Raw genomic sequence first — 21,908 nt, forward strand, 5'->3', positions numbered from 1 at the left:
AGGCCTGGAATAGCTCAGGTCCTGCCCAAACACCCTTTTGCCTTCACCCCCCCCCAGGTGTGTGTGCTGGGGGGGCAGGCCCTGCTCCCTGCCCTAAAGCACTGCCCCTCAAGGTCACTGATGCAAACCCACACACCACAGGGACCATTTTTCTCCCCTCGGTGAAGAGCAGCTTTGTGCCCAGGAGGCAGACAGGGATGTCCCATTGGGAGCTCCCAGCTCCCAAGGAAAATGAGACATTTAAACTTTCCCTGGGAGCAGGTGGAGCTGCCAGGACAGCAGAGAGCTGGCATGAGGCTCTGTCAGCTCTGTCTGAGTTCAGCAGCACCATCGGAAGGGTGGTGGAAAGGGCTGGGGAGCCCACTCTGGTGCCAGCACACACCGTACTCCCCTTCCCTAAAAATAGACCCACTAAATTGTTCCTCATCCTGAGTGCTGTTTATTCAGAAACAATCCCACCAGCCTCGTAGCTTACACTTCCCTCCTCCTCTTTAAAGCCGTTCCCACCCTGCCGGTGTCCCCCCCCCTTCACCAGCACAAACGAAGGGCAGCAACTCCACTCCCGCCGTCGGGCAACGCAGCCCCAGCCCCTCCCGCACCCGCTGCCACCACGGGGGGGGGGGGAGAGGGGGATTATCCTCCATCCCCTCCCTGCCTGCAGCCCCCCGGAGCGTTGGGTCGGGGGAGCCCGGGGAGGAGCCGTGGCCGCACACGACCCGCCCCGTCGGGGCCGGGCTGCGGTGGGTGCGCGGTGGCCCCAGCAGAGGGCGGCCTTGTCCCGGCGCTGCGCCCCCGCCCCCGGCCTCGTAAATCTTGCCCGGCATGGGAGAAGGGTAATTGGTGAGGAAAAGGGCTGTTTGCCTCCTTCTCGGCCGCGCCACGCAACGCCCGGAGAGGCTCCGAGAGCCGGGAAGGGAGGGGGGGGTGTACACACACGGGATGGGGGACGTGGGGACCCATAGCCCCCCCCCCCCGGAGCAGCCCCATCTCCGACGGTACCACCGTGCCTGGGTTATCCCTTCCCCGCCGGTACCGGTGGTACCAGAACACTCCGCTCCCCTCTGATGTGCATCCCCGCGGCACGGTACCGGCCTGCCCGGTCCCTGCCCTCCCGGGGCGGTCAGGAGGACGGTGCGGACACAGCCGCGCCTGCGGACACAGCCGCACCTGTGGAAGGTCCCAGAGCTGCGTCCGTGAGCTCCCACCCGCGGACACCTCCGCGCCCCACCCTGCGCACCTGCGCCCGCCCCGCCAAGGGTCCAGGTCCCAGAGCCGGCGGAGGGTCTTCTACCCCTGGAGACCCCGCGGAGCGCTCCGCGGGCTGGAGGGCTGCGCACCTCGGGGGATTTTTATGTCCCCGTCGAAGCCGCGGCCCGCGGTGGGGTCGGGGAGGGCGCTGGGGATGCGCGGCCGCTACCGTCACCGCGGAAAAACGAGTGGCCCGTTTTATATCCTCCTCCTGCGCGCCTGCGGAGAAGCGGCGGCCCCGACGGGGCTGTGAGGCCACGGGAATGAAACAAGCGGGAGTCGGCAGGACTTCTCCGAGTGGTTTGTTGGGTTTTTTTATTGAAAGATGTGAGAATTCATGAAAACTGAACAGACAGATACCCGAGTAACCAGCACGTTGCAAATCATGTATCTTTTATTTTAAAACAAATATAGAGCACAGTCCTGTGATATTTAAATTTATTATATTTTTTTTTTCGTTGTTGTTCTGGAGTGAAAAATAAAAACCTGAGGTTTATTCCTGCATTTTCTATACCCCGCACTGTAGCGATATTTTTGTCACCATTTGGATTAATGTTTTTTTGTTTGGTTGGGTTTTTTTCCCCCCCTCCCAAAGTCCGTTAGAGAATTGAGCTCCTAGTTTCAATGACTCCAAAAATTGTTTTGCCGGTGGCACATGATTGTCCTAGAGAACAGGCGGGATAAACAATATTTTAAAACACAGTTAAAAGAAACCGATATCTCCTTCAATCACAAAGAGCTAAATAGTTTTCATTTACAATATATATGTTCATGTAAAATGAAAAAAAAAAAAAAAAAAAAAAGAAAAAAAAGAACTTAAATGCGATGAGTTAAACTCTAAATATTATGTACACACCAATGTACAACTCTGAATAAATTAATACCAATTTGCATATTCTGGGATCCTTATAGCTTATTTACACAAATTACCATTTATTTCATAAATATTTGCCCGGGTACCCGCGGGGCTCCGCCCACCGTACCAGCTCTGTGCAGCGGTGGCTGCCGAGGCGGTTTGTTTCCCGTGTTTTCTTTCTTATTTCTTTTGTTTGTTTGTTTGTTTATTATTTTTTCCTTCCCCCCCTCCCTTTGCCCAGATGAGGCTTTGGCCCCGCTTACCTCCCCGGGACTGGGGCAGGGGGGCTGGGCCACCCCATCCATCAGGTGCCGGCTCCTTGCCCCCCTCCCAGAGCTGCCCAGTGCCTCGAGTGGGGGAGTGGAGGTGCTGGGGGGGGCTCCGTGGCCACGCTGGAGTGGGAGGGGGGGGGGGGGAGTCTCTCCCAGCCCCACAGCCAGGGGGGGGTGGGTGAGTCCTGCGCTCCCACCTCTCACTCCTGGTTCTGGGGCGTTGGGTTCGCTCAGCCGGCGGGGTTCCATCCCTCTGCTCCAGCCCCCCCGTTCCTCATCCAGCCCCCACCCCTCGCAATAAATATTTATACTGTGCTGTACAAAATACCAGTGCTTCTCCGCCCCGCCGGGAGGGCTCGCTGCCCGCCCCGTCGGTCACTTGGGGGACTCCCTGCCGGGTGACAGCTCCCGCTGGCTCTCCAGCCCGCTCACCAGTCTCTGGATGTTTTGCAGTTCGTTGAGGGATTCCTTCAGGGAGCCCTTGGGGGAGGCGGCGGCGGGGCGCTGGCTGCCCCCTTTGTGCAGGGGCACCTCGGGGAGGGGGCTGGATTCCCGGCTGCTGCCGGCCTTGGAGCCCTCGGAACCGGGGTTGATGCTGGCGGGCAGCCCGGTGGTCAGCAGGTTGGTGCTGGGTGGGATGGTGACCGGGAGCTGGTAAGGGCTGAAGCGCAGGCGAGGACGGGTGCTGCCCAGGAAGGGGTTGCGGGAGAGCGGCCCCGCGGCTGCGGCGCTGGTGGCCGGCATGGCCGAGGCGGCTGCTGCAGCCGCTGCCATGTAGGTGTAGGGATAGGGGAAGAGTCCGCCGAAGGTGGGCATCGGGATTCCCTGCGGAAAAGGAGAGAGGGGGGAGGGTGCTGAGAGCCGTGCTGACACTCCAGTGCACCCCTGCTGCTGCCTGACCCCCTCCCCGCCCCAGCCACGTTCCCTTCAGAAAGCTGAGGCACAGCCAGGACACTCTGGTGTCACCCTAAAATCACAGAGTGGGGATAGCCCCCTGGGAAGGGGCGGGGGGTACAGCCCCATCCACCCCGTGCTGACCCAGGGTGGTGGCCCTGGGCACACAGTTCTCTCCAGGCCCTTCCCTGTCACTGTCCCTGTGTTGCCCTGCATTCAGGGTGCCCCCATCTGTGCAGCATCACAGCCCTTTAACCACGTTAAAACACATCGTTAAGCAGGATCGATGAATTAGGGGACTCCAAAGACATCTTTATGTTTCATCATCACAGGGGCTGGCGAAGGTGACACGAGTGCAGGGGTTGTGGGAGCCATTTTGGGGCTGGCAGGGAGACAGAGTGGGAGGGGGGCTGCTGGAGGGGACAGACAGGCCAGACAGGGCCACAGCTCCTGACTCTGCCCCTACTTACGGGAGAACCATATCAGCTGTAAAATAAATCAAGGTTCCTCCTCAAATGAATCCTGTGTGGCCTCCTCAAATGAATTCTCTGTGGCCAAGCTTCAAAATGTCCCCTAGGTGCTGCCCATGCACATTAGGGGCTGGGGGAACATCACTGCCTTGGACACAGGATGTGCAGGGGATATGGGGGATGCTGGTGGGTGCACCAACAGCTCCTGACTTGCACTGAGGCCACCTGATGTGTCCTCACACCGAGGGGACACCAGCTGGGCCTGACCAGTGCCCTCCAAAGCACTCTGCACATTCAGGGAGTTTTGGGGAAGGACGCAGAGAGGAAGGCCCAAGGCACAGCTGGACAGCGGGAACGGGGACAGGGACACAGGGTGGGCGTGAGGGCTTACCTGAGAGGCCAGCATGTGCTGGGAGAGGTGGAAAGGGAAGGGGGTGGCCGTCCCTGCTGCACCCGGGGTGGATGAGAGGGCTCCATTCTCCAAGCTGCCCCCGCCGGTCACCGAGGCCAACAAGTGTCCCATGCCCATGGCCGAGAAGGCTCCGGGGGCCATGGCGAACTGTCCCGGGTGGATGAAGAGGGGCTGCCCGGCACCCAGGGGGCTGAAAAACTGCTGCCCGTGGAGGCCAGAGAGGGCGAGGCTCTGCAGGTGCCCAGCACTCAGGTGCGGGGGGCTGTCCGTGTGCACCATCAGGGGGGCAAAGGCCTCCTTGCTCAGCCCGACGCCCTCCGCATCCTTCTTGCCTGGATCCGGCTCTTTCCTCCGTCCTTCCACCTTGTCCTTCTCCAGGCCTCTGGTGCCAAACAAGCCCTCACCAGGACCCTCCCGGGGGGACGCTCCATCCTTGACCTTCTCCGGGCTGCGCCTCTCCTTGCTCCTCTCCTCGGGGCACCAAGGGCTGCCGTGGGGCGTCGCGTCCTCCCCGCCTGGGCTGCCCGCTGCCGCCGGCCGCTCCTCGGGCACCTTCTCCACCTCCGTGTCGCTGTCAGCCCCCGGCTTCTCCTCTGCAAGGGGATGGAGGTCAGGGGGGCAGAGCAGAAGCACCCAGGGGACACGAGGAGAGGGTCATTGGTGAGACCCGTGGGGGTAGGGGGGTGAGGGGGGAGGAAGAGATTGCAGCGGCGAAGCCCCAAGCGTTATTAATGGGAGAAACGAGTGGTTTTGGGGGAAAGAAACGGGCCCTGGTGGCGAGCGGTGGCTCTGGGGGAAGGGGGATTAGCAGCAGCAGCCCCATTGCTCTGCCAAACAGGAAAAACATGTTTGATAGAGGACCAAAATCTATTACAGCATCGCCACAAACTCAAAAGGGGATGGCTGGGGCGGGTGGACAGCGCTGGAGGAAATGGTCCTGGAGATATTTAATTACATGGAGCTGATCAGCAGCGCTCCGTGGATTTGTTCCAAATGTGCAGGTTGAGGCAGGTTAAAAAGCCAATTTTAAGGCAAGAAGTATGGTAGCGACTTTCCTAAAAGGGGCTTTAATTAAAAGAATAAAAAAAAAAAAAAAAACAAACCCAAAAAAACCCAAAAAAAAAACCCCCAAAAAACAAACCAAAAAATGTCATAGAGAGCTGGGAAGAGGAAAGGAGACGAGGGGCTTGGGGAGGGTGAGGGGAGCAGAGCCCCTGCCTGACCGGCTCCCGCTAAACTAAAAAAACATTTTGGTGCGGGTTAGGTGAAGCTCTGCAGGCTGGGGAGAATATTCGGGGAAGCCTTTGAAAGAGGAGAGGGGTGTAATAAACCCTTCCACCAGCTCGGGGCAGGGGCGGGGGGTGTGATGGTGGTTGCAGATTTGATGAAGGTTTGCAGGGAATCGGGCTGGTAGAAAGTTTAAAGAGCAGCAGATTGATAGTGCGGCAAGACAAAACCCAGCGTCTAAAAACTGCAGTGTGGGAAGTGCTGGTTTATTTTCATTTACTAGCTTGAAGTCCTGCAGTTACATTTTTTTTTTTCACCTTCCAAATGTATGATTTTTTTTTTTTTTCCGGGGGAGTATGAAGTAGCCCTGAAAGGCAGGGCACACACCAGCCAGAACTGGGCAAACACATCCAGCACATGGGCTGCTTTACCATTTTTTCTCGTTTATATTCGTTTATATATCGTTTATATATTTATATTTATAAACAGGAAAACATTGCACCCCATGAACGCCATTCACCTTTGCTCTTTTTTTATCCTACCGTTCCCATCTCCTTTTTTTTCCCCTAATACTTTGCAACTGGCACTGAAGAAAGAGCAGAAATTTGGGGGAATTTGGGAACATCGCTTCCCTCCAGCCCCCATCACCTCCGACGCCGGGATGGGGGAAGCCAGAGGGGAGCTATGGGGGGTGTGGGCGGGCGGACTCATCCCCGAGGGCGCGGTGGGGACGGAGCTGGGGGGAATCTCCCATTTACCTCTGCTGCTGCCTTTGAGGCGGAGGGGGCTGGGGAGGGGGCCCACGGGGGAGTGGAGGGCGTCACGCACGGCCGAGGGCTCGCAGGAGGAGGCGTCCGACTCGCCGCCGTCGCGGTCGGGTTTGCAGGGCTCCTCGTACATCCGCAGGGAGGGCAGAGAGAGCTGCTTCCTGCGGGGCAAGAAGGCGACGTCGAGCAGCGCCCGGCCCTCTGCGGGCGCGGAGCTGCGGCTGCTCAGGGGTTGGGGGTTTGTGGAGGGGACACCACTTACCTTTTCTCCCGCCGGCCATTGCCCGTGTCCCGAAAGCCCTTGGCGAAGGGGTTGTTATCGATTTTCAGCTGGGTGATCTGCGGGGTGCGGGGAGAGGAAGAAAAAGGAGGAGGCGTGAAGCCCTTGCCCGGTTTCCTCCCCTCGCCTCCAGCTCCATCCCCGCTGCCGTCGGGGAGCCCGGGGTGCGCTGCGCAGCCCGGCGGCCCCGCTTTAACACACCGCACGCTTTATTAAAAATGATGCTGAGGTTTAGGCTTGAATTATTAATAAAGCCTTAATGATAGGGAGTTATTTTTCACGGCCCCCCGGAGGGAAGATGGCGACTGAGCCGCGCGGCGCTGGTTAAAAGCTATTCCTATCCCCTCCCCGCCACGGGCTTCTTGGGGACGGCGACATTAGGGCTCTCAATAATGCACGGAGATGAAATACGGCCCCGAGAGGGAACCCTGGAAAAAGGTTCGGCCGCCCAGCCCCGCCACAATCTCCGGCCCGGCCCGCAGCAGCCCCCGACCCGACGGGGCCCACCGGCCGGCGGCTGCCCCGCGCAGCTTGCGGCGGCCGAGCAGACAAAGTGCTCTTTAATCGATTGTGACTCTTCGCCATAAACTTTACGAGGGCAACAAGCCCACCAGGACCCTCAGACAGAGCTGTCAATTAGCATCAGCAGGCAGAGGTGGAGGTGGGGGGTCAGCTTTTGGGTTAAAACACACACACACAACCCTCGGACGGGGCCGGCAGAGGCTCTCTGCTCCCCACCGGGCACTCCTGGCTCTGCTGCTCGGAGGGTGATACTTGTTAAAGCACGAAAGCAACTAAAATTAGCTTATCTAACTCTATTTTTTCTGGCCCAGGGCACTTTCTCCATGTGAGGCTGGTGCTGCACTCAGCAAGAGACTCCCACAGCCCAGAAAAGGTGCAACAAAGTCCAGGAGCACATTATCAATAGTAATAATAGAAATAGTAACAATATCAAGAGTAATAATAGAAATAGTAACAATATCAAGAGTAATAACAGAAATAATAACAATAGAAATGGCAATAATAACGATGATAGCTGCAGTAGTATGAAGGGTGCCTCCTGCTCTGAGGATCTGGGCTTTAACCTTTCTCCTGTTGCTTCTTTTGGCCACTTTCCCCCCCCCAAAAAAAAATGTCCTTATGCCCACGCAGAAAAACACCCTGATAAACGGGAAGGGATGGGAGAGGGGTGAGAGGAAGGGGAATAGGCAAGGAGGGGAGGGCAGGGGCTGCCCGGCCGTACCTTGTCGTTCTGGTAGGCGGTGACGGCGATGAAATCGGTCTCGGGGAACACGTAGGTACGGAAGGTGCTGTAGGGCAGCTTGAGGATGTCGTTGGCCCGGACTATGTGGAACCGGGGCTGGTACTTGTGCATGGAGTTCAGGATGGTCTGGGGGGGCGAGAGAGCACAGCCCGGGGCTGCCGTCAGCCTCACCGCTCACCTTCCCCTCCTGGCTAGCTACCTCCCTAAAAAAAAATTCCTTTTTCTCCCGAAAACAACCCCAAAAAAATAATAAAAATTCACCGCGAGGAAGGAATGCCGGCGGATGCCAAAGAGGGAGATTTCTTATTTCTTTTTTTTTTTTTCGTTTGGTTGCTTGTTTCTGCCGCTGCATGATCTGCCCCTAAATAAGGAGGTCAGGGGAAGGCAGGCACAGCAGCATCTTTGCGGGTGTGAAACACAGCAATAAAGCAGCAAAAGCATCCCCCCGTTTTGTTACAACCCTGCCAACGCCAGGCGAGCTTTCGACACTTTTCATATTTCCGTCCTTAAAAAAAAAAAAAAAAACAAACCCAAAAAACAAAAACACGACAACCTCAAACCTCCATCTCGCCACCACCACAACAAATAATATTAAAAAGCCTCTCGGTTGGTGTCGGTGGCGGCAGAAACCGGTGCCAGCTCCAGACAGAGCCTGCGACGTGAAGGGAGCGTTTTACCAAGAGCCATGTTAAATTTATGTCTCGGAGCAACGCTGCAGAAAGGACATTTTTTTTTTTTTTTTTTTTCCAACCAGGTGTCTGAAAGCTTTGCCAACACTCAAAGCCATTCTCTATCCTCTCGGTTTTTTTGATTTTTTTTTTTTTTTTAGCTATTAATATTCTTTTCTTCTTTTTATAAATTTTTTTTTTTTTAATCTGAATCCAACACAATTTGGCTGAGGATTTTCGGAAGCAGCCGAAACCCCCCGAGCCGCGCCCCGGGGGCCGCTCCGACCCCGTCTCCCTCACCAGCAACGTTTTCCTGCCTGATAGGTATTTAAATAATTCCCCAACCTGCTGTGGTCGGGCTGAAATGCAGTATTCACCTCCTGAAAAGGGTAAGGGAAGGGCGAAAACTTGAGTAATTATTGGCAAATCACGTCGGCCAAATGGCTAAATAATTATCACTTCATTTCGTTTTAGAAGGCCATAAAAAAAAAATCCCCCCTCTTTTTAACCCCAGCAATAATCACCTGCTGATGAACTGTCGGATCGCTATTATATTAATATCATTTACATGGGATTTATCATTAAAATGGTGCAAAAAATCTCGTTCAGGCGTGCAAATCTGCATTCCTTGGAAAAAAAAAAAAAAAAAAAAAAAAAATCATCTGTCTCTGGCCAGATGGGCAGTTGCTAAACCTTCATCTCCCAGATTTAACACAGCCCGGATTTTGGACAACGACAGATACCAGAAATCTTTAATTGAAGGAGGCGAACCGTTAAAAACGCTGAATCAAACTAGGTCTTTTTTTCCCTCAGTATCAAAAAAAAGCTATTTTTTCGGCTCCCTCTCTATCGATTTACCTTTACTGTCTATAAATAGCCTTGCAATGTATTATTTAACAAAGACGCTATTTCCTGCCTTAAAAAGAAAAGGAAAAAAATAAAAATACATATATATATATATAAAAAAGTTCCCGGGGAGCTGCTTGAGCTCTCTCCCACCTGAGCTCCGTGTCTCCCCGGCCCGCAGAGGGGCTGCCCCGCGGCTCCGCCGGCCCCTGCTCCCCGCTAATTACCCAATAACCAACACCGGGCGATGAACTTTCCCTTTATCGCCCTAAACTCGAGTCCGGAGTCTAGAGATAGCCAGCTTGGGCGCTCTGATTTTTTTTTTTTTCCCTCCCCCCGTGTATTCCCGCAGGATCACGCGTTTTGACCCAGCGAATCTCTGCAAACTGCCAGCGAGCTTCGGTTTCTTTCTTTCTTTCCTTCTCTCTCTTTTTATTTTTATTCTTTGGGGGAGTTGTTTGTTTGTTTGGGTTGTTGATATTTTGGCTTCTTTTTTTTTTTTGTTTACTTGTCGGTTTTTTTTTTTAATTTGTTTGTTTAACCTCCCGAATAAGATGCAAATATGACCAATAAGGAAATAAATCGGGGCGTTGGGGAACCTTTCAGGAGCATCTGGTGAGGAACTGCAGCTGCCAAAGGCTCCGGCCCTGCTTCCAGCCTTAAAACCCAGCGCAGGTGCCTCTACTTCCAGGACCGGTACCCCCGGCCCGGTCCGGCCCGCACCTGCCCGGTCACCTCCCCATCGGGACTCCCCTGGCTGCCACCCCCGGCCCCTCACATCCAGCCCCCCAAATCTGGCCGCCCGCAGAGCCCCGAGGAGGCAGGACAGGCCGTGGAGGCCGGGGATGCCGGAGCCAAGGGGACCCTGGGGGTACCGGCAGCCCAACCTTCTCATTCCCGGTCCCAGGACATCGGGGACCTGCTTCTCGGTACCGGGCAGTACCGGGGACCGGGGGTACGGGAGAACCGGGCCACCATAGGGCCCGGCAAGGCCCCGCCGTGCATCCCGGCCCCAGCTGTGCTTCAGCCCGGGGGGAGACGCATTTAAAGCCCAGCGGCTCCCCACGACCCCCCCCTCGGGTAGAGCAGGACCGGGCAGCCCCGGCAGCGGGCAAACCCCATTTATTTTTGCGAGGGTCCCTTCTCTGGGGGGGAGGGAGGGTTCTCTCTGCCCCACAGCCGCACTTACAAAGCCGTGTTTGTCCGAGATGTTGTTGGTGAGCTTGAGTTTGTGGAAGGCAACAGGTTTGGCCATCCACTGCTCCCCCGTGGCCGGGCTGTCGGGGTGGATGTACATGCGCTTGGGCATCTCCGGGTCGGCCTTTCCGGCGACCATCCAGCGAGAGTTGTGGAATTTGTACCGGCAATCGTCAGCCGCCACTATATCCATCAGCAAAATGTATTTGGCCTTCTTGTCCAGGCCGCTCACCCGCACCTTGAACGGGGGGAACATCCTCCTGCGGAGAGAGCCAGAGCGGTACAGGGCTGTGCCCACCCGCCCGACACCCGACGGCCGCACCGCTCCGCCCGGCCCCCCCAGACCACCATCTTTTCGTTTAGTTTCGCTGAAGATTCCTAGCTTTTTTCCACACTTTTCTTCTGCTTCTCACCCCGCTCTGCTGCACCCGTCGGGGGCAGAAAGCAGGGGAAAAATTTAAAAAACCACAACAAAATACCACCAAAAAAAAAACCCCAAAAACATCTTAAAAAATCCCATCCTGGGAAATAAGGAAAATTCATCCCGGATTTGACTCCGTTTCCCTGCTTTCCGACTAGCCCCTGGTCTAGCACCCGGGCAGCACCCCGATGCCCTCCCCCGGGGCCGGGGATACGGGCAGGGCCGGGGACGACCCCGGTTGCGGGGAAAGTTTGGGAGGAGGGGAGGAAGCGGCGTAAACAAATGCAGCGGGGGATTACGGGCGCTCAATTAGCGCGCACAAATTTAATTTGGGACCGCGCTCGGAAAACTAATATTGGGGGTGGCGGGGGGGGGGGGGGGAGGGAGGAAATCTCGGAGCAAGGCTAAACACCTCCGAAAAACTCCAGGGATCGAAAATCCCGGCGTTAATTCTTGCCGCTGGATTTTGCGAGCCTTTGGGGGGGGGGCCGGGGTGAATCGGAGGGGCTGCGCGGCCTCGCAGGTGCGGGGTGGGCTCCGCGGGGTTCGGCGGGGCTGCGCGGGGCCGGAGTCTTACCTCCCGGATTTGGTGATCACCATCTCGGTTCCCAGTTTGTGAAACTGGTCCCAAAGTTCCTTGGCTTCCAGCGTGACTTTAGGGTCGTCTTCGACCTCTTCCTCGGGTTCCAGGCTCTTGAGGGAGCGCAGATGGGCGGCTTGGTGGTGGTGTCCCAGGGCCGAGACGTGGAGCCCGGCCTCAGCCGCCCCGGCCAGCCCGGGGTCCGGCATGGGCTTTGCCAGAGCGGCCGGAGGCAGAGCCAGAGCAGGGAAAAAGGAAGGCTGGGCGGCTGCGAGGAAAGCGGACATGGGGAAGTCGGCCGGCCGGGGTGCGTGGAAGGGGTGGTAAGCCATGGCAGTCCCTGGGAAGGCTGGATCTCTCATCGGTGCATCCACAAATCCAGGAGAAAAAGAGGGATTCCCTTTCCAAAAACAAGTGTGTGCGATTTTGGTTGTTGTTGGGTTTTTTTTTTGTTGTTTGTTTGTTTGTTTTGTGGGGCTTTTTTTTTTTTTTTTTTCCCTTTCTATCTTCTTCTGCCCAGCGAACTCGCTCGAGTCTCTGGAAGAGGAAGGAAAATCACCAACGCACACACACAGAGAAAATTTTTAAAAAGCACAAAAAAAAAAGCCGAAAAAGCAGTGGAACTAAAGATGAAAAAAAATTTAAAAATTATTTAAAAAAAAAAAAAAAAAAAAGGAAAAAAAATAAAAAGAAAAAACCCAACCAAAAAATAAAAAGAAGAAGAAAAAAAGGCAGTTCCCGGCTCCTGGGACTCCCGGTCTGCGGAGGGGAGACAGTAGGTCCTTATTTTTTGTTGTTGTTGTTGCAGCGAGGGAGAGCGAGCGAGGGAGAGAACCCTCCCGGTAAAGTCCTTCCCAACACTAAAATAGAAACAAAAGCCGGCGCGGGGCTGCGCGGAGCGGCGCGGAGCAAGGGGCGGCCGCGCTGGCCCTCACACCCCCGCGGGCCCTGGCTGCGCCCCGGCCCGGCTGCGCGCTCCGCGGAGGACGGCGCTGGGGCCAGGGCTGCTCATGGCTAAAGGAGCCGGAGTGGAAACGGTTAGATCTTGTCCTGATCTCTGTAAAACTGTGACTATCTCACATGTCCTTCCTGCTCTGATCCGCCCGCTAATGAGCCAAGCCCCCTTGATTGCTGATTTTACGCGTTTCAGACCAATTGTGGATCTGCATAGGCGTGGTTTTGACAGCTCCGGCCAAGCTCCGGGGCGCGGGGAGGGGGGGGGTTAGGGGGAGGGAGGAGGGAGGGAGGAAGGAAGGGAAGAAGGAAAAAAAAAAAAAAAAAAAAAAAAAAAAGGGGAAAAAAAAAAAAAAAAAAAAAAAAAAAAAAAAGAAAGAAAAAAAAGAAGAAGGTGTCGGAAGCATCGGCAGTAAGAAAACATGTCAACGGAATAAAATATTAACCAATGACAGAGAAAAGTGCTCGAAATCCCACCCCCGGCTCCTTTCCGCATACCGGGTCAGCCCTCGCTGCGCCGCGGCCGGGGAGCGGCCACCGCCGGTGCGGGGACAACGCGCGGAGCCACCGCGGCGGAGCGGGGAGCGGCGGACGCGGAGCCCCGGGGGCGGGGGGCGGCGGCCAAGGGCCCCCCGCCGGTCTGTGCGGGGGCGGCGAACCGGGGAGGGGGGGAGAGGCCGGGGGAGCGGGGCGGCTGCCGCCTTTACGACAGATCCTGGAGAGCGGATCGAGGTGGGGCGCGCCCCGCTCGCCGCAGAGCCGCGCAATTGCCGCGCAGCGCCCGCGCAGCGCCGACGGGGCGGCAGCCGTGAGCGCGGCCCGGCCGAGAGCTGCGGGCCGCGGCGAGGCGACCTCCAAAGGCCGGGTGAGTCGCTCCCTGCCGCCGCCCCCAGCCCTGCCGGCAGCCGCCCCGACGGTGGGGAGGGATCTGGGGGGGTCCCGGCAGCCGCCCCGCACCCTCCGCTGAGGCGCATCTCCTGCTGTCGGGGTGCGCGGCCCGGGGCCGGCGAGGCTGTGGCCGGCCGGAGGGGATGTTTACCCGGGCGGGGGGAGGCAGATAAGGCGGAGAGGAGGGTGGGGGGGAGGACGGGCACGGCGGGGCTGTTTGCGGAGGGATTAGGGCCGGTCCCGCCGCGCCGGGGCCCGGGGGGGCGGCGGGCGCGGTGGGTGTCCCCGCGGAGAGGTCGGTTTGGAGATCTGCGCTGATTAACTGAGGGCCGCGGTGGCTGAAGAGGGCCCTGGCGCCAGGCGGCTGAGTCCTCACAATAAAGACCCGTCTCTTGTCACTTCATATTTACCCCCAAATCTTCAAAAAGCGCCCTGCCATCCTTCCAAGGCTCCTGCCCCTGCCGCCTGCTCTGCGGCCAGGCGGGACGGGGCGGGGGGGGGGGACAGATGACATCCCCCTCCTCTGCCCACCGGCCTGTCCCCCCCCCCCAATCCCTGCCGCTCCGCGGATGCGCATCGTTTCGCTGCTCCCCGTGCGGAGTGAAGGGAGGGGACCCCCGGGTGCCCGCTCCCCACCTCTTCTTAACCCTCTCCCGGTTTATCCAGCCGACAGCGATCCCCGTTCGCTGTCTCACTCCACCCCGGCACCATGAAGAGCCCAAACCCAAGTCCTGGGCACTTCTCTGGGGAGTTCACAACCTGCCCGTGTCCCGCGGCAGGTTCATCTCTGCCTGCTCTGCCCGGCCCCAACACCGCGCCCGACGGGGCGGGCACCGAGAGTATTCCCGGGGCTGCCCCAGCCGGGGTCGGCAGCGGGGCGGTGTAGGTCCTGCTGACCATTGAACGGGGACCGAGGACTGAAATTTAGACCCGATTTGGACTTTGCTTCCTCGCTGCCGCGGAAAACTGCTGACGGCAGCTTTGGAAAAAAAAAAAAAAAAAAAGTCTTGCTGGTGTTTAATTTTTTTTTTTTTTAAATTCCCCCTCACAAAGCAAACCTGGAGCCTCTCATTGCCCCGGGGCGGCATCGCCCCGCACCAGGGACGGCTCTCCCGCAGACATCTTTCCGTGAGGAGACGTGGGCCCATCGGGGCCTGGAGGTATCTGGGTCCTCTCGAGAAAATGTCGCCTGTCCTCCTGCCCGGGATCCCCAGCCTTAACCTCCCCCCCTTCCCGCATCGCTGTAACACCTCAAAACCCCTCACCCGCAGCATAAAACCACCACAGAGCTGCCTCGTTTCCCCGACCCTCTGGTAAGGACGCCCGCAGATGGGACTTCCAGAGGTGGGGGAATAACGGGGAGCCGGGCACCCACCCCCCCGAGGCAGGTCCGATGGGTGCTGCGGACCCAACCCAGGAGCCTGCACCCATGAACGGGGCCAGAGGCTCATGCCCGCGGCCGGGACAACCCCGACGTCGCCCGTCGGTGCCCGGGCACGGCAAGATGAGTTCTTCCTCCCGTCCCAAAGCCGCCTCGCCCCGGGGGTCGGGGATGTCCCCTTTCCAGAGAAGGTTCCCCCGCTCCTCTCGGGGACCCGCAGCCCTCTGGGCCACCGGGCCCGTTCCCGGGAGTCGCCTGGGTCGTCGAGCCGTCCCCGGGTTGGGGCGACGGCGATCGGGACTTCCCGGGGATCCATCCCGGGCCGGGCCAGGGGAATCGGTTCCCGCGCCCCACCCGCTCCTCAGCGCGGCCCCACTCGCTCTTCCCCTTTCATCTCTGCCCATCTCCACTCATCATCCTTTTTCTATTTTTAGCCGGTAGACTTAGGCCCTGGCGCCAGGCCGTTTAAGACCTGTCAAAGTCCTTCATATTTCCCTCATGTCACATGGACCTTTCGCTCCCTTCCCCGCGCCATGCGAGGGACATAATTTGGATCTGTGAGCTGGTGAGCAAATGCAATTTGCTCTTCTCCATCGCTGTGTTGTCTCCGTGACCCCAGCCAGCAGGACGGCTGGTGTCCTGTCCGGGGCACTTACACAAATTGCGGGTGATTGATGAAAAATAACAATTCTCACAAGCAGCCGGGCCTCCTCCTTCCCCTCCTCCCGGCTCCACCGGGCTGCGGTGGCCCCGCGCCCCCGGGACAGCTCCCCCCCACGACGGGGCGCACCGAGCCTTGGGTCGAAAGGGATTTTCCTGTGCTGAGGGCGAGCCGGCGGGCCCCCCGCCCCTTCCCAGCCCTGATACCACGGCGACGGGCTCCTCCGCACCTTCCCCAGCCCGGGGGACCCACGCGGGGGTGGGAAAGGGCCGCGCTGTGGTGGGAGGGGGACGGAGCCGCCGGCTGGAGCTCCTTGCTCCTTCCCTGGGAGCTGACGGACAGACGGACCTGGGGACAACACAAAGCTCCGGCAGCGCAGTGCGGAGCGAAACCGCAGGTGCGGGGGCTCGGGGGGAACCTTTCGCCCCCCAGGAATGGTCCGTGGGTGCCGGGAGCCCTCGGGACACGGCTGCCCCCTCCAGCACCCGGGGTCCCCCAGTCACCCCGCTGCAGCTTGGCCGTGGGGCAGACGGGGGTGGGACGGGGCCCAGCATCCCCGACAGCTTCTCCGGCGCCGCTTCTTCCGCTCCACCTGGAGAGGAAAATAAACCCACGTGCAACGAAACTCCCCCCGTTTGCTGTCACCCACCGGCGGCCGGGACAGCCTCTCCTCCTTTTCTCTTACCCGGGGAGCCGCATCGCCCCTCACACCTCTTGTCGGGGTGGGAATCCCCTTATCCCCGGGAAATCCCGGGAAAACGCCTTCCTCCCTTCTCCCTTCCCCCGGCCCCGGTGCTCCGGTGCCCTCGGAGTGGCCGACGAATGATGTACCGGGCACCGGGGCCCGTTCCGATGGACTTTTCTCGACAGAGACCGAGGGGGATGCTCAACCCCAGACCAGCCCCGTCTTTGCTGTCCTCCGTCCTCCCGTTAAGCACCCGCGGAGCTGTGTCCCAGTCCTTGCGCGGCTCGGCTCGGGGAAACCCGAGGAGCCCCGCCAGCGCGGCAGCCCCCAGGCCGCCCCCCTTGCCCCCCACCTCTCCCCTGAGCTCCCCCTGCCCTCAGACTGTTTAGATTTCTCTCCAGCTTTAAAGAAAATATTTCCAGTAATCCAGATTTCTGGAAAATAACAACAGGCGGGGAGACGCAGACACAAACGCCGCTGAAGTTTATCCAGAGTTTGAACAATTTATAAACACATTTTCCAGCCTGTTTGTCACGCCGGGTGGCGAGTGACCCCAGCCCGGCCGAGCGGCCCCTCCGCGTCCCGCACTGGGGGGTGCGCATCCTCCGCGTCCCTCCCGCACCCCGTCCTCGTTCCCGGGAGGCCTTGCAGATCCGCCGCTTGGTCGATTTTTTTAATTATTACGATTATTTTGAATTACGGAGCGCCCTCCCTACGGATACCCCGTTCCTGGGGGGGTTGCCCCGCATCCTTGGGGCTGCCCGGTTCCCCACGTCGGGGCCCAGCGCCTCTCCCGAACCAAGTCCCGCTGCCTTAAAAGGAGACGGGAGCCCCGGCCGGGGCTGTGCCAGCATTGGGGGGGGGGGACCGCGGCCTGAAACCCGAGCTGGCACCGCTTGGGGGGGATGGTACTGGGCGGGGGGGGGCATGTGGATCATGCAAATCCCTCTGTTTAAAAAACTTCCATTTGAGAAAGTGTGTCACATCCCGGCGCGGGCGCGTAATCCCCGGGCTAATGGCATTACCGCCGCCTCATCGCCGTCATGGGATGGGGCTGGGGGCGATATCGCCCACCACCCACCGCCACCTGTGACCGAGGCTCGGTTACGAACCACCGAGCTTCCCGCCCCGTCGGGGCGCCCCAAACCGGGACGGGTGCGACCCCGCCACGGAGCCCCCGGAGCTTCCCCTGCCCGGCCTCGGGGGCTGTACCGGTGTTTATAGGCAATGGGGGTCCCGTTTTCCGTCCCTTGGTCCGGGGAGAAGGGAAGAGGGGGCTGCGCTTGTCCCCCCCCCCCTTCCTCCCGTTCCCCGGTTCATGTCTTCAACAAGAGCTCAGCAAACGTCGAAATTTGATAAAAATAATGCTGGGAGGGCCCCTTCTGCTTCCTCCGAGGGGTTAGAAGGGAGGGTTTGGGACTGTCCCACAGGCTGAGCTGTCCCCAGTTGTGCCCAGGCAGCAAAACTCCGACGGAGCCCCCGAGGACAAGAGGTGTCCTGGGCTGTCTCCTGCTCCCCTCCCTGGTTTCTCTCCCTCCTTCTTTTTATTTTTAAACACTTCCTGGTAGGTGCAACATCTCCTAACTGCCCCTGGAAGGGTCCCCAGTGCCCTGGGGGTCACCCAGCCCTCACCTCAGGTCCCTTTCTCTCCATTTGGAGCTCGGCAGAAGTTGCAGTGTCAAGGCTGAACAAGCGAAGCAGAGGTGATCAGGGCTCAGAGCTCGACCTGTCTGCCTCGGACGGGACCTGGGAACACGTCTGCAATCCAATCTAAGGCAGGATCTGCTGCTGTCGCACCCACATCACATGAGTTTGTGGTTTTGGTTTAAGCCTGACTTCTAGGAGTGCAGAAAAATCATTGTTCCCGTGTTTAGAGGAGAGGGCATTTCTGTGCTGGAAAAAAAAAAAAAAAAAAAAAAAAAAAAAAGCCCAGCCAGAATAAATCATGGTCAGGAATCGGCTTTCTTATTGCACCTGTCCCCGTTGTGGGTGTTTCATCATGGACAAATATGATGTATACCCACCCATCTCATCAGTTTTACTCTCATTTCCTCACAAACTTCTCTGAGCTGCTCTCTGCCAGGGACACACAAAGCTTTAGCAGGGATCTGCTCACAGGACAGACTCTTCTCATCTTTTAATTTTAAAAACAAATCTGCACATTCAAGCTGCTGTGGGGCACTGCCCCATCACGGCCCTGGCTCCAGCACCACTGCCTTTCATTTTATCCCTGCTCAGCTTTTTCCTTGCTTCTCTGTAGGCGCAGGGATCTTGAACCAATTGCCCTGGGGGAGACCTGGGGGTCTGGGTACAGGCACACCAAAACCTGTCGCCTTGAAGTGCCTTCTCTCCCAGCTCCTCACTCTGCAGTGCTGGCAGATTGCTCTCCGGGCACGTTTTCCACGGATACCTCACCAGAGGCAGCACCAAAGAACAAGTCAAGAACTTCCCCAACGCCGGGCTGCCGCCACCAGGCAAAGAATTGCCCTTCGTGCAGGTCACTAATCTCTTGACACATGGGCTTGGAGACCTGGGCTGTGGGGAGGGAGGGAGGCTGCAAGGGGGGAGAAAAGATAGCGGGGACAATGGCAGAGCCACCGGCCAGCTGATAACCCCCCTCCTGCCTTTGTCTGGGGACACTCAGCCCTGCGCTGGGATCAACACATCTCAGCAGAAAAAAACCCCACACTCCTGCACTGCAAAAACCTCCCTCCCTTGTCTGTCCCCACCGCGGGTGCCCCGTGAAGATCGGGGCTAAGAGGCTGCAGGTATTAATAGCCCCCATTTTGTAGCCAGCAGTAATTCCCTCCTGTGTTTCCCCCCCCCTCCCCTCCCCGACCCTGCACGCTGAAAACAAACCCTTCACTTGATCCGTTTGTCCTCTCCAGTTGCCATCTGTCTTCCATCCTTCAAATCTCACCTTAAAAACAGTGCCTCTTGAGCAAATCCTCCCCGCCAGCCCTGCGCGCCGTCTCGCCCGGCGCAGTCCCCGACACCAGCAGCGCGCATTGAAGTGAAGGGGATTTGGGAGCGCGCAGGACACCGCGGGATTAAGGCCACCACAGCTTGTGCTCCCCGGACCACCCCAGGGCCTGCAGAGCAAAGCCCCGGGGCCCTGCACTTCTGCCTGCTTGGTGCCACCAGCCCGGAGCTCAACTTCTTCTTCACCCTTCCCCATCCATCCCTCTCTGCCCTTCCCGTGGGATGGGGGAAGCACCTGAGCCCATCCATCCCCTGGGTACCTTCCCGATGGAGGCAGGAGAGGGCACCCCCTGCACCCAGGCGAGGAGCACAGGGTGGGTTTGTTTTTTTTTTTTTTTGTTTGCACAGATGCGACGGGTGCTGTCCCACCTGGTGCTGAGGGACATTCGGACATTCCCCCCTCTTCCAGCAGCACCTGCGGGGTGGCCCCGGCCCATCCCGGGAATCTCACACACACATCAAAGCCCCGGCAGCGGCTGGAGCAGACACTGCCCGCCCAGATGTTCCGTTCAGCAGCAGCTTTTCTCAATTACAACGAGCAGCAGAATTTACCAGAAAAAGCCAGGGCAGGAAAGGAGTCCTGGCCAGTGGAGGGGCCACAGCAAAGCCCACAAATCCTTTGCACAGCTTCAGAGGCTGGGTCAGACCAGCACATCACCACCTCCCTCCATTTTAGCACTGGGGTTACTTTACCCCACCAGCAGCCCTTGCTGAGGGGATTACCTGTTCCCCTCCAAATCTTGTTCCTCTTTAGAAGAAAAAAACCAAACAACAAAACTTTATGAGTGCATAGACACGACCACGCTTGCTCCAAGCTGGAGCTGATGAGATTCCTCCTGGAAAATAAACCCCTGTGATTTCAAAGCCCATTGCATGACCTACAGGGACATCACACAGGGTGTTCTTTGGTTGAGCTGGCAAGGGCAGCCCTGATCCTGCCTGGCTCCACCAGACACCATGAACTACCAGGAGCAGGAGTCTCCTGGCCAGGCCAGCCACTGGGGTGTGACAATGGCATCACTCCTGCCTGACAGCTGGACTTGCCCCTTTCAGCAGCAAAAGGAGCAAAATTCCACATACCTGATGAGATTGCTGCAACGTGGACAATCTCTGTGTGGGAGGAGAGGCAGTGGGATGAGCCTGGTCCCCCCTGCCTGTGTCCTGCCCTGGGCTGCTGGCGCTGCCTCTGGTTTTCTGCTTGGATGAAGCTGCTGGTCTGAACGTGGTTTGTAACCTTCAGCCCATGGCAGATCCTTGCCAAAGTCCTTTTCCCAGGTTGTTCAAAAACAAAGGTGTTCACCCATCATTTCCACCCAGGACTGTCAGGTCCAGCACATCGTGGGGGAACACCATGGTGCTGGGCCATGAGATCCCTCCAAACACATCAGGGGGATCCCTGTCCCCCCAAACCCAAAGTGTTATTTAAGTGAACACACAATGGGTTCTTCCCCCATCCTGCTTCCCATGGTGTGGAGCTGACAATTCCCACCTTCCCAGAAAGGGGTCCAGAGGGAAAGGGGCCAGGGTGGGAGCAGGATCAGTGCCTGGCTGGCATCAGGCTGCTGCCTGGGCATGGCTGGCACTGGCCTTTTATAACCCTCCTAGAATAATATTGTAAATACTCACAGGGAAGTAATTACATCCTATAAAAGAAGCAGCAGCCTGTGGTGGTTTGAGCCAGGACTGGTTCATGACACTCGTTTTAAAGAGACATTTCATGTCTTGTTTATAGATTAGATTTTAACCTGACAACCTTTTAACATTGTATTAAATTAGAAATTAACTTTGTACAACTGCTCACCATATAATTGACCTACTGATAGGCTGAGTGCTAGAGAATATCTAAGATACCTTTCAGACAGTGAAGTTCCCAAGAAAATTCAGAGCCTCCTCCTTGATTTAGACCAGGGCTTGGCTATTAATTAGTATTTATGGTCAGGTGGCAGGACTGCTTCCCACGGAGGCAGAGGGATGCCAGGGAGCAGCATCCCTCCTGCACCATGCCCATCCCCAGGGATGTGCTGAAACCCAGTGGGATGGGGGAAGGAGGCAGAGGGGATGGTTAAGGCTGCAAGGCCCTACCCCTGCTTGCTGTGGGACCACCCAATGGTCACCTTCCTGTTCCAGCTTGAGCTGCTGGGAGATGAATCCACCAGGAATGGAGCCTCCTCCTTCCAGAGAGCCAGATAGTGCAAGGTGCTGAGTGCACACTGGGCACTGCCACTTGGATGACACCTGTGCCTGCAACCTGCCTGGGGCCATCAGGATTTCAGTGTCATTTCCTGCAGCAGACATTCCTAAGAAAAGCAAAAAAAAAAAAAAAAAAAAATCAGGCTGGGAACTTGCTGACAGATGCAGAGCTTCAAATGACATCCGAGCCCAGCAGGGGACAGGGTGGCAACTGATGGGACATCACTGCCTGGGCACAGCCAGGACTGGGGTGTGTGTGATGTGAGCCCCTCTTTGCTCTGAGGGCTCAAACATCAGCCAGAGGAGGTTTTGCCCCTGGGTTGGAGGGCTCTGGAGTCCCAGCCTCAGTTTCCACTCGTGTTCAGTTCGTGTGTGGGATGAAATGGTCCCCGTGCTGGTTTAGGGAAGGTTTGTAGCACCTCTGCAAACAGCTTTGCAGAACTCCTGGCTGCTCCTGCTCTGCCCCTTGCTCCCTTCTGCCTGCAGTGGGGCTGAGGGCACTGAGGGAGGTGAATCCCACAGGGGTTTCACCCACACCCAGCATTGGGGCAACCAAATGGTTTATACAGGGTTTTTTACACAGATTTATGGGGGCTGAGCTAGAGCCTCTTGTCTCCACCTCACCCTGTTCTCACCAGCTGGGCTTGCAGGGAGCTCCAGGAGTGGGTTCATGGAGTTTTCAGGACATTTGCTCTGTTGCCACAGACACATGCTTGTCCTGGTGCCTTTTCCATCTGTGAAACAGGCCAAGCAGTGGATTCATTT

General features: G+C 57.7%; 1 protein-coding gene across 1 annotated transcript; it reads right to left on the minus strand.

The window, feature by feature from the left end:
- Positions 1-1,624: 1,624 nt before the first annotated feature.
- TBX2 (T-box transcription factor 2) lies at positions 1,625-12,590 on the minus strand. Its single transcript, XM_071765278.1, has 7 exons — positions 11,400-12,590; positions 10,394-10,661; positions 7,670-7,816; positions 6,409-6,485; positions 6,138-6,307; positions 4,132-4,745; positions 1,625-3,201 (listed from the first exon to the last, which is right to left on the minus strand). The coding sequence occupies exons 1-7, from the start codon at positions 11,762-11,764 to the stop codon at positions 2,752-2,754; spliced, it is 2,091 nt and encodes a 696-aa protein (XP_071621379.1). The 5' UTR covers positions 11,765-12,590; the 3' UTR covers positions 1,625-2,751.
- Between the last annotated feature and the right edge of the window lie 9,318 nt (positions 12,591-21,908).

This window comes from Heliangelus exortis, chromosome 21, assembly GCF_036169615.1.
Source record: "Heliangelus exortis chromosome 21, bHelExo1.hap1, whole genome shotgun sequence".
NCBI classification, from domain to species: Eukaryota; Metazoa; Chordata; class Aves; order Apodiformes; family Trochilidae; genus Heliangelus; species Heliangelus exortis.

Bases quoted from the DNA above. Each gene is read 5' to 3' on its own strand.
- TBX2 (XM_071765278.1), bottom strand. From the start codon at position 11,764: ATGAGAGATCCAGCCTTCCCAGGGACTGCCATGGCTTACCACCCCTTC. The intron at 10,662-11,399 runs GTAAGACTCCGG...CTCTCTCCGCAG, and splicing joins GTGATCACCAAATCCGGGAG to GAGGATGTTCCCCCCGTTCA. The intron at 7,817-10,393 runs GTAAGTGCGGCT...TCGCCCCCCCAG, and splicing joins TCTCGGACAAACACGGCTTT to ACCATCCTGAACTCCATGCA.